The sequence below is a fragment of the Electrona antarctica genome, assembly GCF_951216825.1.
Source record: "Electrona antarctica genome assembly, chromosome: 1".
Classification (NCBI taxonomy): Eukaryota; Metazoa; Chordata; class Actinopteri; order Myctophiformes; family Myctophidae; genus Electrona; species Electrona antarctica.
The window spans coordinates 61,457,170-61,472,015 of NC_136806.1; the positions used below are offsets into that span (position 1 = coordinate 61,457,170).

The following is a 14,846-nucleotide window of genomic DNA, read 5'->3' on the forward strand; positions in this document are numbered from 1 at the left end:
GACATTTTTGCCTGCCATCATGGATGTTAATGGTAGGGTCACAAGAAACCCCTATAAAAGCAATTGCCCAATACTAACTGCCGGTCAGCAAGTGGATTCACGGATGTATGTATATAGACAATATTTTAGACCAATAAAAAAAGACTATATACCAAATTAACCACCCGTCTACCTCAGCTGCCGGACTATGAGGTAGTCTGTCTAACTTCCAAATGGAAGTTTACTCCACATTTGTGGAGACCCTACAACACATGGCTGCTCGACTTCCTTCTGTTTCAAGCCATGTCCTGGGCACCTTGAGTAATAGCTGATCTGTAAATTTAAGATTGAAGGGGGGATGTATGGGTTCAGAAGGTCAGAAATGTAGGCAGGTGCGAGGCCGCTCAGTGACTTACACCACCAGATTTTCTGGTTCTTGTAGCTGCAGTATTTTATTTTTTATTATTATTATTTCTTTTAATAATTTTTATCCCATGATTTTGCAACCCAGTTTTTTCACCCAGTGCCAATTATCTAATGTAATCCTGGGCACTACACTTCCTCTGCCAACCTGGGGGGGCAGCGGACTGACCTCATGCCTCCTTCTATGCATGAGGAGTCCAAGCTGCTTCTTTTCACCTGACAGGGGGGAATTTCCCTGGCCGGACGTAGCGCGTGGAAGGATCACGTTATTCCGACCAGTTCCTTTCCCCTCCATCAGGCGCCCCGGCTGGCCAGGGGGAGGTAGTTTTAGAGACCAGGATTACTGCATGTTTTTTGTGAGGGTACCTACCCTATAGGGGACACGGGGAGAACATGCAAACTCCACACAGAAAGGCCCTTTCGCCAACCCCACCTCGGGTATGGGCACTGATGACGCGGAGGAGGGAACACGCCCACAGCGTCCCCAGCGGGAATCGAACCCAGGACCTTCTAGCTGTGGACAAGTTGAAGCCCAAGGTGGTTGATTGAGTCCGAAAAATAGGGATATTAGTGATAGGGATAGATGATAACAAGGAACTGGAAAAAAAAAACATTGCTACAGAAATCATTCATTAATCAATCATACATTTCACTTTGTTAGAATATATGCAAGTTATATGAAACGTCTTTGCTTGTCTCCACCAGGCCGAAGGCCTGTCCAAGATTATGTTTTCACCCCTGTCCGTCCGTGTATCCGTCCGTCTGTGTACACTGTACAGCTATTCTCTAGCAATGTGTTCTGCACATTTTTTCACATCGACCTGTGCAACAACAAAATATATATACAGTATATGTATATTACTCAGCAAATCGGTAAAAATGTTGTGGTGCCACAGATAGACCTTAAACCAAAAACCTTTCCCATATATAAATTATGTTAGAGATCGTTGGCAGCCGGAATGTAGACGGCACCCAGGTAAGCAGTTTGGGTTAGCGCCCCAGCCTGTGTTCGCCGTGAGGAGGACGTCCAAAAAAAAACATGTGAGGCCTTTAGGAGGGCCATTCAAGCCGCAAGTGGAGCCTGCGGCACCACTGTCGCCTTGCCGGTGGAGCCTGCGGAATCCACCACTCCCGAATGAAGTGTCTGGTGCTGGGAATCTGGTGCAACGCACAGGTGACCCTGGTGAGAGCAGGAGAGGTCATCTGGTGAGACGTAGGAGGTGCCCGGCCAGGAGTCAACCCACAGTGCCTAGTCCCTCCATGCACCGGATGGCCCGCCCGGTACCCGCCGGATGGCCCGCCCAGTACCGGCAGAGTAGTTCTGGAGCAGCGGATTGTGTGTCCCTGGTTTTTCCGTAAGGGACTGATCGAGGGTAGCTACTGGGACGTAAGTCGGGACTTGATCACCCCGGCTGGGTCACCCGAGTGAGGGGTATGATGTTGGAAGACCTGAAACCCTGATGACCTTGGGATACATCACTGAGGATACGTCCCAGTTGCATCCTAGTGATGTTTTTTAGTTCTGTTAAGCCTGGAACCATGAGCATCCAGGCTCCTGGTGAATCATGACCATAAAACATTAGATTCTGATTCTGTATAAAACATATTTGAAAACAGCATTTTTATATATACGCACACACACACACACACACACACACACACACACACACACACACACACACACACACACACACACACACTCTCTCACACACACACACACACACACACACACACACACACACACACACACACACACACACACACAATAATTACAATACAATTAAATATTAAAATATTTTTCACGCACATTTTCAAATCTCATGGTGGCACTCACTACAACAGCCCACTTCATACAAATTGTACAATCAACGTATTTGTCCCGCCTGGAATCCTTGGGTCATGATGCAACTCATAAGCCCTGTTTGTGCCAGATGATGATCACATTTTCTGCCATTTGTGTTTTCTTCAAAACAACGTTTTTGCTACTACTCCTACAGATTTATGTAGCCTTTTTTTTGTTTTTGTCTGTTTGCTTTTCTGCATCAGTGATGTCATGTTGTGTTTCTTTCCCTGGGTCTTTTTAATTGCTTTGTCCTTTACTGTAATTTCTTCCCCTTTCTTTCTTTGTCACTCCCAAATTAATATGCATTTGGCCGCAGATCCCTATATTTTGTGCATAGGGACCAGTGTTGATTTTGACAGCAACTTTTGATTTTAGTTTTAGTCATAGTCTCTTGAATAGTATTCATTTCGTTTTAGTCACATTTTAGTCACATGGAATGTCTAGTGTTAGTCGTTTTAGTCGACTAAATATAAGATTTTAGCCGACTAAATCTACAGTTGACTCAGTCGACTAAAATGTATTTTGGCGGGCCTTGATTGCCGTCATAATGACTGATTGAGATTTTACACTGCAACCAAGTGTAAAATGACTTATACTGGATCTCTTGTCCACACCAAGTGTAAAATGACTTGGATCCTTCCTAACATTTTAGTCTAGTTTTTATTTGTTGACAAAATTGTCAATATATTTAGTCTTAGTTTTAGTCATCATAGCTTAGTTTTCATTTAGTTTCCATTTAGTTTTCGGCATTGAAAAAAGGTAATCGACAAACATTTTTCATCATAGTATTAGTCGACAAAAACAACGTTCGCAGTTAAACAAACATTGACGACGTGAGACGTCATGTGGCCGATATAAATACAGTGGGCGTCCCTCGATCACTTCACACAAGTGTGATTTTTTTTAAAAACCCTTAAACTCCCCAATTTCCTCCACACATACATGTCTGTGTGTTGTCACTCCCCCACGGGAGTCTCCATTCCACTCCTCCTGTCCAACACTCCCTGTCTCCCCAGCCTGTAGGTGTATGTGCACTTTGTGCAGTGTCACCCTCCCTGCCTGAGGACAGTAGTGGACAGCAGTGGCGTATCCAGGAATTACGTTTTGGGCAGGCAAGATGTGTTAATTTGTTATCTCCCCGCGCACAATCGTAGCACTAAAGGTTTTCAAAGAGATATAGCCTACCTACTATAGACGAGTAGGATACAAAGGCTGAAAGGCATGCATTTACATTCCAATGGGTGATTGAGGGTCGCGCTCTACCGCAACGGCCAATCAGCTGTCCATTAATAGTTCTCAGGTCTTGTTTTGGTCCTCTTTTTTTCTCATTGTATGGATTTTGGCCAGGCCAGAAATGGATTTGGACAGGCGGATGCCTGCCCTCACCTTATTGTAGATACGCCTCTGGTGGACAGTAAATAAGTTGACTGACTACTGTACTTTTTTTTTCTTTTTTGTGTGTGCAAGCTCGGTCATGACTTCCACTTCCGCAACATTTCAAATAGAATCATTAGTATAAGCCTGTCAGTGGAACCCAAAATGACATGAACAAAATGAAGACAGCACTGCATATAGGGCTACACAATTCAATTTACCTTTTGCGATATAGCCACCTGTTACCTCCCATTGTACCTGCATAGTTGCACCACGCACGCACGCGCACACACACGCACACACACACTTTTTCGACGCGCATTGCGAAGGGGGGGAAGCCCTGCAATACAGGCCACATGATGGCAGTATTAGGCTTTGTGCATGATGTGTGTGTGTGTGTGTGTGTGTGTGTGTGTGTGTGTGTGTGTGTGTGTGTGTGTGTGTGTGTGTGTGTGTGTGTGTGTGTGTGTGTGTGTGTGTGTGTGTGTGTGTGTGTGTGTGTGTGCGTGCGTGCGTGCGTGCGTGCGAGAGAGAGAGAGAGAGAGAGTGCGTGGGAGTTCCTCCAGTCACTATAGTTTCGCCATTCCGGGGTGTTGCCGGCTGCACGCAGCGGCACCGCACAGTTAGAAACAGAGGCGTCCTGGAGAGGAACAACCTATCCAAGGCGTCTCTCTCGTCGTGAACTATAGCCCCCCCCCTCACACACACACACACCCTCTAAATTGGATCCGAGCATGCCACAACAACAACAACAACTGCTAGTAGATATCCGCATATCCTCCCCCAAAGTGAGCACCGCGGGCGCAGCAGCAGCAGCGACAGGCTTCCCCCGTTGGAGAGAGCACGTCGGAGACTCCACCGGCCACCACAGAGTGATGCTGCTGCCACCACTGCAACGCACCCTGCAGAGAGTCAGCTCCTGTTCGAGGAGCCCTGACCACTGAGTCACTGACCAGGCACAGACAGACAGACAGACAGACAGACGTGGCCCTTGACTGACTGGCTGACAGAAGCGAGAAGAAGCCCGTCGCTCCTCGGCTCCGTCCGTCGAGGATGTCTGACTGCAGCGCGAGTTCCGCCGCTGATCGGCCGATCAAATGTAGGCATGCCAATACATTCTGCACGCCTGCTGCAGCAGTTCTGAGCCATGCTGATTCATGCATGGATCTGCTCAAATCAAATCCATCATTTCTGTTTGCATCCCTGTTGCACCGATGCCTGCAGCCCTATATATACCGTATCTTCTTTTCACACATTGTAATAATAATGCATCCCGTCGTGATAAACAGGCTCCTACTACTACTACTGTACTTGACTGGCAAGTCGACACCGTGCATGCTGCGCCTCTGGGAGGGAGGGGAGGGTGGAGGGCACCTCCAATGCTATTATCATCATCAGGGTCTCCCCCACGCACGCTATTCTGTTGGAATTCACACCCTCGCCAAGGCATTTCCCCGTGTTAACGGGGGATGAGTGTTTCCCTGAGGGAAATTCCCTCCATAGGCTAATACATGCAACAACGTATTACTGTGCGCGACGACATCCTATCCTATTCTATGCTGCATGTCGAGCTCCATTTACGCGCGCAGCGCAACTCCTAGTGGTGGGCTCGTGTACTACAGCTGAATAATGCCCGAGAGGAGGGGGGGGGGGGGGGGGGGGGTGAGGGAGAGAGAGAGAGAGAGGGAGAGAGAGGGAGAGGGAGATTAGCATCTTGTTCCAATGAAGCATCAAGCAGTTTGACGATGACAGCGAAAGGCAGACTTAAAGGTAAAGACAATGTCCATACATGTGTGAGTTTGAGCGTTGTGCTTTGGGGTAGTGTGGCTTTCGGAGCGTTTGAAAGGCTATATGACTGATGTTGATCTGGATGGTTGTCACGGGATGATGTTGCATGAATCTGTTGTAAACGGCAATACGAGAGAGAGAGAGAGAGAGAGAGAGATAGAGAGGGAGAGAGAGAGGGAGCGAGAGAGAGAGAGAGGGAGCGAGATGCTGTGGGACGTGTCACTTATTCTACGACTCTGAAGGATTTGAGAGGTTTTTGACCAAAATGTACATTTAAGCGCTCTTATAAAAACTATAGCAACCCTGCACAACATCTAGGCTATACTGTATACGTGTTCAACGAGCCCTCTTTAGCGTGGCCTACATTGACGATCTAGAATGATTTATTTTTAGACAGTCAAATGATAGACTCGCCATGGGTAATCGATTGCTTTGAATGGTGGAGGCATGGGTGACAACTTTGCGAGGCCGGGGAGGAGACTCCCCCCAACACCAGTTGGCTACTAATACCATAGGGTTTTAAATGATAATCGTTTAGTCATTATAATATGAGCGATATATTAATCCGTATAGTAGCATATGCTTTTTTAAAGGTGTCGTTTTAACGACATATGCACTGATGAAGTGTTTCTCAGTATAGCCTGTGTGTAGGAGGCTATATCTAGGCTATACAGGGTTTGCTCCTGTGCATATAGGCCTATATATATAGGTCTTCATCATCTCGCTATAAGGTCTTCGATCATCTCTTGCCTGCCATGGCTGCATGCTTTCCCCTAGCTCTTGTTTCTGTCGCTGTCAAATGACAGACAAAATGGAGTTTCTGAATGCCCTGCATGCATGCGTGTATGTATGGCAGGGGCTGACGATGAGCGTGCATACATACAAGCCATACATACATACAGCCCTTAATGGTGTTGTTGCATCGTTGATTGTATGGAATATGTATACTGTGCTTATGAGAGCGTTGCCTTGTCTTAACGCGTGGGCGGCGATAGGGGGCCGACGGGCTTCGCCTCTCATTATATTCACGGGGGGGAAGGAAGGATGCACATATTGTCGTGCTTATATCGCTCTCACAACACAACATACACGGCTGGCAGTGGCAGTGCAGGCGCTCCACGCACGTATAGCCTGTCACACGCGACTTCGCATGCCTCGCTCGCTGACTGTCCCACTTGCTCTCCTCTCCTCCTCCTCCTTTTAATCAACTCGCATGAGGGTCTCTCTGCTGGAAGAAGCTCAGCTGACAGTTGGATGCTCTCTAGCTATAGCTACACACGCACGGCCCGGGTCGGGTATACCCGGCGATTCCGTGCGTGAGTCAGTCGTGCAAAGAAGGGAAAAGCGCCCTATACGTGCGAGAAGCTTGTCCATATGCAGTGCAGCACAGCAGCAGTGTAGATTAGAATGACTGTACCACCATATATATGCCTTTATGCGCTGTGCATGCATTTTTGGTTCCTTTGTGATGTGACTGTGTGTGTGTGTGTGTGTGTGTGTGTGTGTGTGTGTGTGTGTGTGTGCGTGCGTGCGTGTGTGTGTGTCAGTGTGTGTGTGTCAGTGTGTGTGTGTGTGTGTGTGTGTGTCAGTGTGTGTGTGTGTGTGTGTGTGTGTGTGTGTGTGTGTGTCAGTGTGTGTGTGTGATACAGCTGGGCCACAGAGCTCAGCTGCAAAACAAACTCTAAAGCGGCCTACATCCTTATACACAGTTACACACCATCCATCTCTCTCTCTCTCTCTCTCTCTCTCTCTCTCTCTCTCTCTCTCTCTCTCTCTCTCTCTCTGACACACACGCACGCACGCACAGAGTTCATGCAGTCAGGTGAGAATGATTTAGGCCAGGACTGGAGTGGGAGAGACAGACAGCAACTGCTGCCAAAGTGTTAATTTCATTGTGTAAAGATTGACTCAAATGGCCTGGGCCATGGCTCAGTGGTCCAGGCACCTTGGCTGGTAATCCAGTCTGGCAGTGTGCCGCGGGTTCGACTCCCGACAGCCTTTACTGCATGTCTTCCCCCCCATCTCTCTCCCCATTTCCTGTCAGCCTACTGTCTGTCCCTCCATAAAAAAATAAAATAAAGGCGAAAGCCACAAAAAAAAAACATATTATTAAAAAAAAAAGATTGACTCAAATGGACCAGCACAGGTCCAGAGTAGGGGTGCACGATTATGAAATTATGACCGATATCCGATCTCCTATTATTTGCAGGCCATATCTGCCGATACCGATTCTGGCCGATTCCGATATTATACGGACATATGCTGCCTTCAAACATTAGTTCTATAAATACACAAAACAAAAGCGAAAGAGTCATTGACGGTCACATTATTATTGCGTCATCATCAACATCTGAATAATCTGTATTATTTTAAGACTGATCCGATACATGGCATTTCTATGGACGATTTCGATATGCTATACCGATTAAATTGTGCACCACTATAGTCCCGAGGCCACCTATAGGAGGTCATTACAGGTCACAAATTGACCTGTAATGGTTAAAAATCACACCCTTGTGAAGTGAGGGGCACTAATATATTAAAGTCTAACTCATGTCGATTAGGACGGTGATGGTGATGTGAAACAAATGGTGCCAACACAAACATTAAATGCCATTAACAATAAAGAGACAATATGACGTGAATTCCCTTCACTGTCAATGGCATTTTTAAACCAAGCATTGAACTAAAAACAAACATTAAGCCTGTATGGAGGGCCCCTCAAAAACATACCCATTAGGGTCCATTTTTACACCCTCTAACTCAGTGTCACGCGCTGGGGATTTTACTGTGCAGGATGGTTAACCCATTTTGACCTGAGATCAGATTCTAAAAATGTCTTCTACATCCTGACAGTTTTCTGAAAAAGCTATGTTTCGATTTTTCAAAAATAGCAGACCTACAAGCTCGTAGCGCGCCACTCGGTGGCGCGCTATGAGCTTGTAGATCTGCTATTTTTCAATAGCTAAAGCATAACATAATGCTAACAGCAAAAGGGGTTCCCGCCCAAAATGGGTTTTAATGCAATGATGATTCATGCTTGCTATATACATCCAATGTATAGCGAAGGTTGGGGATTTAGACAGATTGAGACAGAAGATTATAATGCACTGCTCCTACGATAGGAGTGCAAGTCTTCGCCAGGCTCGGTGGCCTACCCAAGGCTGTGTCAGTTAGGGGTTGCAGCCTAGGGGGTTGCAACCTTATAGGGGTTGCAGGGAAGCTGCGGGGAGAAATTGTGTTTTTATGACATTATGGTTCAAGATTTTGCTTTTGCGGCCATATAGCATTTGTGGCACTCTATAGAGCGTCGCAGTCCCACCTCCTCGAGAGACCCGGAAAATAAATCCCCGTTCATTTTCCTCATAGACTTTTCAGAAAGTATTTATTTAAAGACGTTTACGCCGCGGACAAAGCCAACTCTTGTCGTGACAAATCATGACAATAAACACAATGTTTTGGGCCAAACAAAGAATTAGAAAGTAGGAAAAAGAAACGGCAGGTTACAACACTTCTTTTGTTGTTTTTCTTCTTTGTAATTATTTGTTTGGTCCAAAATATTGTGTGGTTGTTGTCATGATTTGTCACGACAAGAGTTGGCTTTGTAAGAGACGCTTATAAGGTCTTTAAATAAATACGTTTCGAAATGTCTATGTGAAAAATGCATTGGGATTCATTTCCTGGGCCTGGCGTCGTCATGAAAGAGGGGGGGGCTGCGGCGCTCTATAGGAGTGCAAGTCTTCGCCAGGCTCGGTGGCCTACCCAAGGCTGTGTCAGTTATGGTCTTGCAGCCGGCAGGAAGCTGCGGGGAGAAATTGTGTTTCTGTGACATTATGGTTCAAGATTTTTGCTTTTGTGGCCATATAGCATTTGTGGCCCATGGTAACCATGGGCTGAAGAGAAAGCGTATTTGGTGTGCTTATGGAGGTGCACTCTATAGAGGCCCCAATATGCAATTTCCAATTTGGGGATGATTGGAGAAAGAGGCTCTGCCCGCTAAATCTTGGAAGCCAATTACAAGTAAACAGTATATGGAATATGATCAAAACCCACATCATTTGTATACCTAATTTGCTGAAACAGTTATGTTTTTGAGCAGCTAGCAAAATCTTATGTCATATTACACTACATAAATATGCAAATCTTTGCCCCTAAGATACAGTATGTCACCGAGGAAAACTTGAGAGAAGGTCTGTTTCCACATAGGACTTGATGTTTAACCACTTGGGGAACGTTCACCAAAAATAGACGATTTACAAGCTCACAGCGTGCCACAACGTGAGGCGCTGTGAGCTTGTAGATCTGCTATTTTTTGGTAAGAGATTTGGTCTAGATTGAAAAATCACACCTGTGTGAACTGAGTGGTGCAACTCCCCCTGCCCCCCCCCCCCCCCCCCCCTCTCTCTCTGTCTCTCATTAGCAGGCAACAGTGCAGCAATATCTCTCTCTCTCTGTTTCTGGCACAACAGCGCCACTTTTGCCCCTACTGCTACTCACATAGTCACATAGTCACATAGTTAGGTGAACACATAGTTAGGTTAACACGGACATTGCTGTTCCTTGGAGTGGTTGCACCACTCAAAAATAACTCGGCAAGTGCTGCAGTGCAACTCAGGTCTGTTTTACGAAGTACGGAGGGTCTAAAAGTGATTAAACCGAAGTGATATCGATACATTCCAAATATCATCAAAGTATTCGGAGCAGTGGCGTGCACAGACATTTAGAGGGGCAGGTGCTCAAGTAAAAAAAGGGCACCTTGTGCAGCCCGGTTGCCTTAACCCATTTTGGGCGGGAACCCCTTTTGGTGTTAGCATTATGTTATGCTTTAGCTATTGAAAAATAGCAGATCTACAAGCTCATAGCGCGCCACCGAGTGGCGCGCTACGAGCTTGTAGGTCTGCTATTTTTTTTTTCTTCAAAAGGGCACATTGCCAAAAGGGCAGGGGGTGCTCTAGCACCCCCTAGTGTCTATCTGTGCACGCCACTGATTCGGAGGCTCCCCTGGACTTGTGTCATGGCAGTGGTTCCCAAACCATTTCATGTCAAGGAACCCCACGTTGACACTAATAAGCCCGTGGACCCCCATTTGAAAAATAATATGCCAAGGACCCCCATAAGAGAAGAGTTTTACGGCTCTAGCAGTGATTCTCAACCGGTATAATTTCAAGGACCCCCCAGTTTGGCATGCATTAGGACTCTACGGGGCCCCCGTTTAATGACATTTCTATCTCTGGGGACCACAATTTATACTGTCAAATCAATGTTAATTTAACTCTAAGAGTGTACAAATGGAACCAAATGGACCCGTTGGGGTTACAGACCCATAAGGGGCCATTTGGTTCCAAACTATATCATTTAGCTGCAGGGGAACCCCTGGAACTCCCTCAAGTAACCCTGGGGGTCCACGGACCCCACTTTGGGAACCACTGTGTCATGGCGCCCATTTTGAGAACCACTGACATTGAGAGATGGTATTCACTTGTTTCTGCTCATTGAGTTTGATTGATTGATTGATTGATTGAAAACTTTATTAACAGTTTGCAGAATTACAGTACATTTCAAGCACAAACTCAATACAAAGGCTGTTAACTGTGAGTGGACGACCCAATTAAGCATTACACTTGTTTACAACAGGGTCCACCATGTTCAATTCATCAAAACATTTAGAGACGTACAAATAGACACTTCTATATAGACAAAGAACAGAACAGGAATTCATCATAATGGAGGTAAAAAGGGAAAAGAAACATATACAGTGAGGGGAAAAAGGGGGGGGGGGGGGGGATTCAGATTTTACGGGAGCCAGTTTCGAATTGCAGCCATCCGTAGGTGCCCTTTGAGAGCGGTTTTGAAGGAGTCAAGGGATTCGCATGTCTTAATGACTGTTGGTAGGGCGTTCCACATTTTGGTGGCATAGGAGCGAAAATAATTTAGTCCCTTGTTTGTGCCGAATCTGGGTTGAACATGGTTCGTTGCACTCCCTCTGGTGTTGTGGGTGTGGACTTCGTTAACATTAAGGAAGTATCTAGGTACATGGGTATCTTGGTGGAGTATCGAATCTTGTGGACCAGACCCATCGCAAGATGCTGTACTCTGTGGCAGGCAGTGTTCCACACTTTATGGACAATAAACACTGCAAAATCCTGAGTGTCACTATAATTCAACTCAGGTGTACAAATGGGTTATGGTCTTATTTACACTCCCAGAGTTAAACTCAAGGTTTTACAGTGTGGAACGCTGGGGGAGATAATTTAAGTGAACTTCAAAAACAAAACAATCAAACAAACAAAAACATCATACGTCTTCCAGACACACTTTTCTCTTCTTTATTAAAGGTTTGGTCAAACGAGGACCTGATGAAAGTCAACAGAAATACTTCTTTCTTTCTTTCTTTCTTTCTTTCTTTCTTTCTTTCTTTCTTTCTTTCTTTCTTTCTTTCTATAAAGTTTTTATTGAAGGGAATTTATTAACTCAGTAGAGAGCTTTCTACAAGTGAACCAATCTATAGACACTGGAGAGCCATTATCTCATCAGTCTTAATTTACCAGTAATCACTGCTGATTGAGAAGGACCATGAATAAACAGGCAGGGTCTTCTTGAGGTGTACACTTGGAATAAAATAGTGCTCTCGGAGTCCCTCCAGCAGTGTCACATGCACATTTCGATCCATCAGCAGGGCTGGACTGGCCACAGGTCATACCGGGCATATTCCCGGTGGGCCGCGACCGTAGGGGGCCGCCATTATTATTTTTTGGACAGGCAGGCCAATAGGCGGCAGGCCACCAGGAAAGGTCCGGGCGTGCTGCCATTCTGCCAGTGCCATCATGATAATTTCACTGTACCTGTATCAGTGAGTGACAAATAAACCCTCTACAAAGGGTTGTGTAGTTGTCTGTTGGTTTGTATCATTTATGTTGTTCTGTAAAAGTGGTGGTATTAGGGCTTGTTTGTTTGTGTGTGCCTAGACGGAATGGAGGGTAGAGTTTCTGCTATCTGCGCGCTGGTTGTGGTGGGCCGGTCTGGGCCAAATTTACGCGAAAATGACCGGGCCGAATTTTTGTCCCAGTCCAGCCCTGTCCATCAGCCAGTGTACTGTATTCATGCCGGCTCTCACACTCTGATGTTACTGTGGAGAGTAATATAGGTAACCTGACTTCGCCAGATTGCGGCAGTATTGAGTTCACCAGTTCCCTCCTCCTGCCTGCATCTGGGATCTCTCAAGCCGAAACGATGAACCCGGAAGCAGCGGTACAAACATTTGATATCTCCATAATCATTTCGAGTTGTAGTCTTGTTTACATTTGCGCTGTGGCAGCGCTTCAATATGTCATAAGTCTCGCGTTGATCCCGCCGCCTCTAGCGGCCTCATACAGCCGCATATCGCTCCGGACAGAATTGGACCGGAGTACATCATCTCTGCCTGAGAGTTCCCAGACTCTCCCTGCTGGCAGAATGCAAATGTTGTCCAGCAGGGGGAGTGGTTTCACCAGGCTATAATATAGGGGCTATGAGATCAAAACTGGGTACTTGTAAGTGTTGATTTCGTTGACTAGAACTAACAAAAATGTTACCACTTTTTCATTGCCGAAAACTAAATTCAAAACTAAGCTATGATGACTACAACTAAGACGAATACAAACTACACTAAAATGTCTTGGAGGGACTAGTGGAGAAGGGCCATATTTTGATTAGGGTACCAGGCTGGGGGCCGAGTCCGCACGCACAAGGTCGAGGTCTTGCCCTGAAAATCAGGGCAAGACCCCATTTGAAAAGGATGCCCAGTTTGACATGCATAGGCTACTGACCCCCATTTAATGCCATTTATATCTGGGGAACCCTGATATAGAACAAAGACAAGTAGTTTCACTCGCTGCGAACTTGTAGATCGACTATTTTCAGCATGCAGCAAAGTGTAAAATCAGGCATTATGACGCCATCAAGGCCTGGCCAATTACATTTTTAGTCAACAAAATCAACAAGCTGAGATTTGTGCACGCCCTGATTGGTTCACCGATCTGTCCGTCAGCAGATAATAATAATAATAATAATAAATTTTATTTATAACGCACTTTACATTTGAAACAAATCTCAAAGTGCTACAACAAGAAGAAGAATAAGAACAATAATCTTAAAATAATGCATGATTAAATAAAATGACTAAAAAAGCACATTTCAGATCGGTCAAATGAAAGCCTGGGCACCGACGAGGCTACCGATTAGATGAATCAAAGGTGACTTCCATTATGTAGTACTCCATGGATCATGGTGTGACCTCTGTCTCTGTAGTATCCCTGCAGTATAGATGAATCATGGAACATGCATGAGGCTGACTACCGCCTGTAATACAGTATTAATGCAGTACAAAGGGAAAGGCAGGTGATGTTTATGATGGCAATGAATGTGGCAATGTATTCAAGGTGCTGTAAGTTATTATTGTCTCCACCAGGCCGAAGGCATGGGGAGAGAGTATGTTTTGCACTCGGTCAGTGTGTCCGTCCGTCCGTCCGTCCGTCTGTGTACAGCTAATCTCCCTCACCGTTAACCCGGTCGGTGTCAAATCTTGCACGCTACACTCCCTGGATGCCAACGATGAACCTCTGCCCCACATTTTCGAGAACGGCCTGTTATAGCGCCACCAGGAGGCCGACTTTTGAAAAACACATTTTTGGATATTACTCCTCCAGATTCTGTCCAGAAAACCCGCAAACCGTTACACGCTATCTCTATAGAGCGTCGCAGTCCCGCCGCGGACAAAGCCAACTCGAGTCGTGACAACTCATGACAACACAAACAATATTTTGGACCAAACAAATAATTACAAAGAAGAAAAACAACAAAAAAAGTGTTGTAACCTGCAGTTTTTTTCTTCTTTCTAATTATTTGTTTGGCCCAAAAAATTGTGTTTGTTGTCATGATTTGTCACGACTCGAGTTGGCTTTGTCCGCGGCGTAAACGTCTTTAAATAAATACTTTCTGAAATGTCTATGAGGAAAATGAACGGAGAATCATTTCCTGGTCCAGGGTAGGAGGCGGGACTGCGACGCTCTATATGTCATGTGTTCAAGACGGAACTGTCCGATATTTCATATTCCATCCTAATTGGCTAACATTGGCTTTCAAATGTGCAGGATTGGCCCGTTTTGAACAAAAAGCCTCAAATCATGAACCCTTTTCACATTATAGCACCACCAACAGGTGGATTTTTGCAAAACACATTTATGGAACAAAATACCTCAAATCATGAACCCATCGTGCAATTTACGTGAAATCTTTCACAGACTTTCCTACTAGGTTGAGGAATATATCCCACCCTTTTCACATTGGCCTGTTATAGCGCCACCAACAGGTGGATTTTTGCAAAACACATTTTTGGAACAAAATGCCTCAAATCATCCAATTGCCATCCAAGGCGTAAGAAGAAATGGCACCCTTTTCACAT

The 14,846-nt window shown here is 45.6% G+C and overlaps 1 protein-coding gene across 1 annotated transcript in view; it reads left to right on the top strand.

Moving 5' to 3' along the window:
- Positions 1-4,672: 4,672 nt before the first annotated feature.
- Positions 4,673-14,846, top strand: part of LOC306928458 (protein phosphatase 3 catalytic subunit alpha-like) — a gene marked incomplete at both ends in the record, with an annotated part of 83,981 nt that continues 73,807 nt past the window's right edge. The window contains one exon of the mRNA XM_079508590.1: positions 4,673-4,718. Coding sequence (XP_079364716.1) covers positions 4,673-4,718 — 46 coding nt within the window. The remainder of the gene's footprint in view (positions 4,719-14,846) is intronic.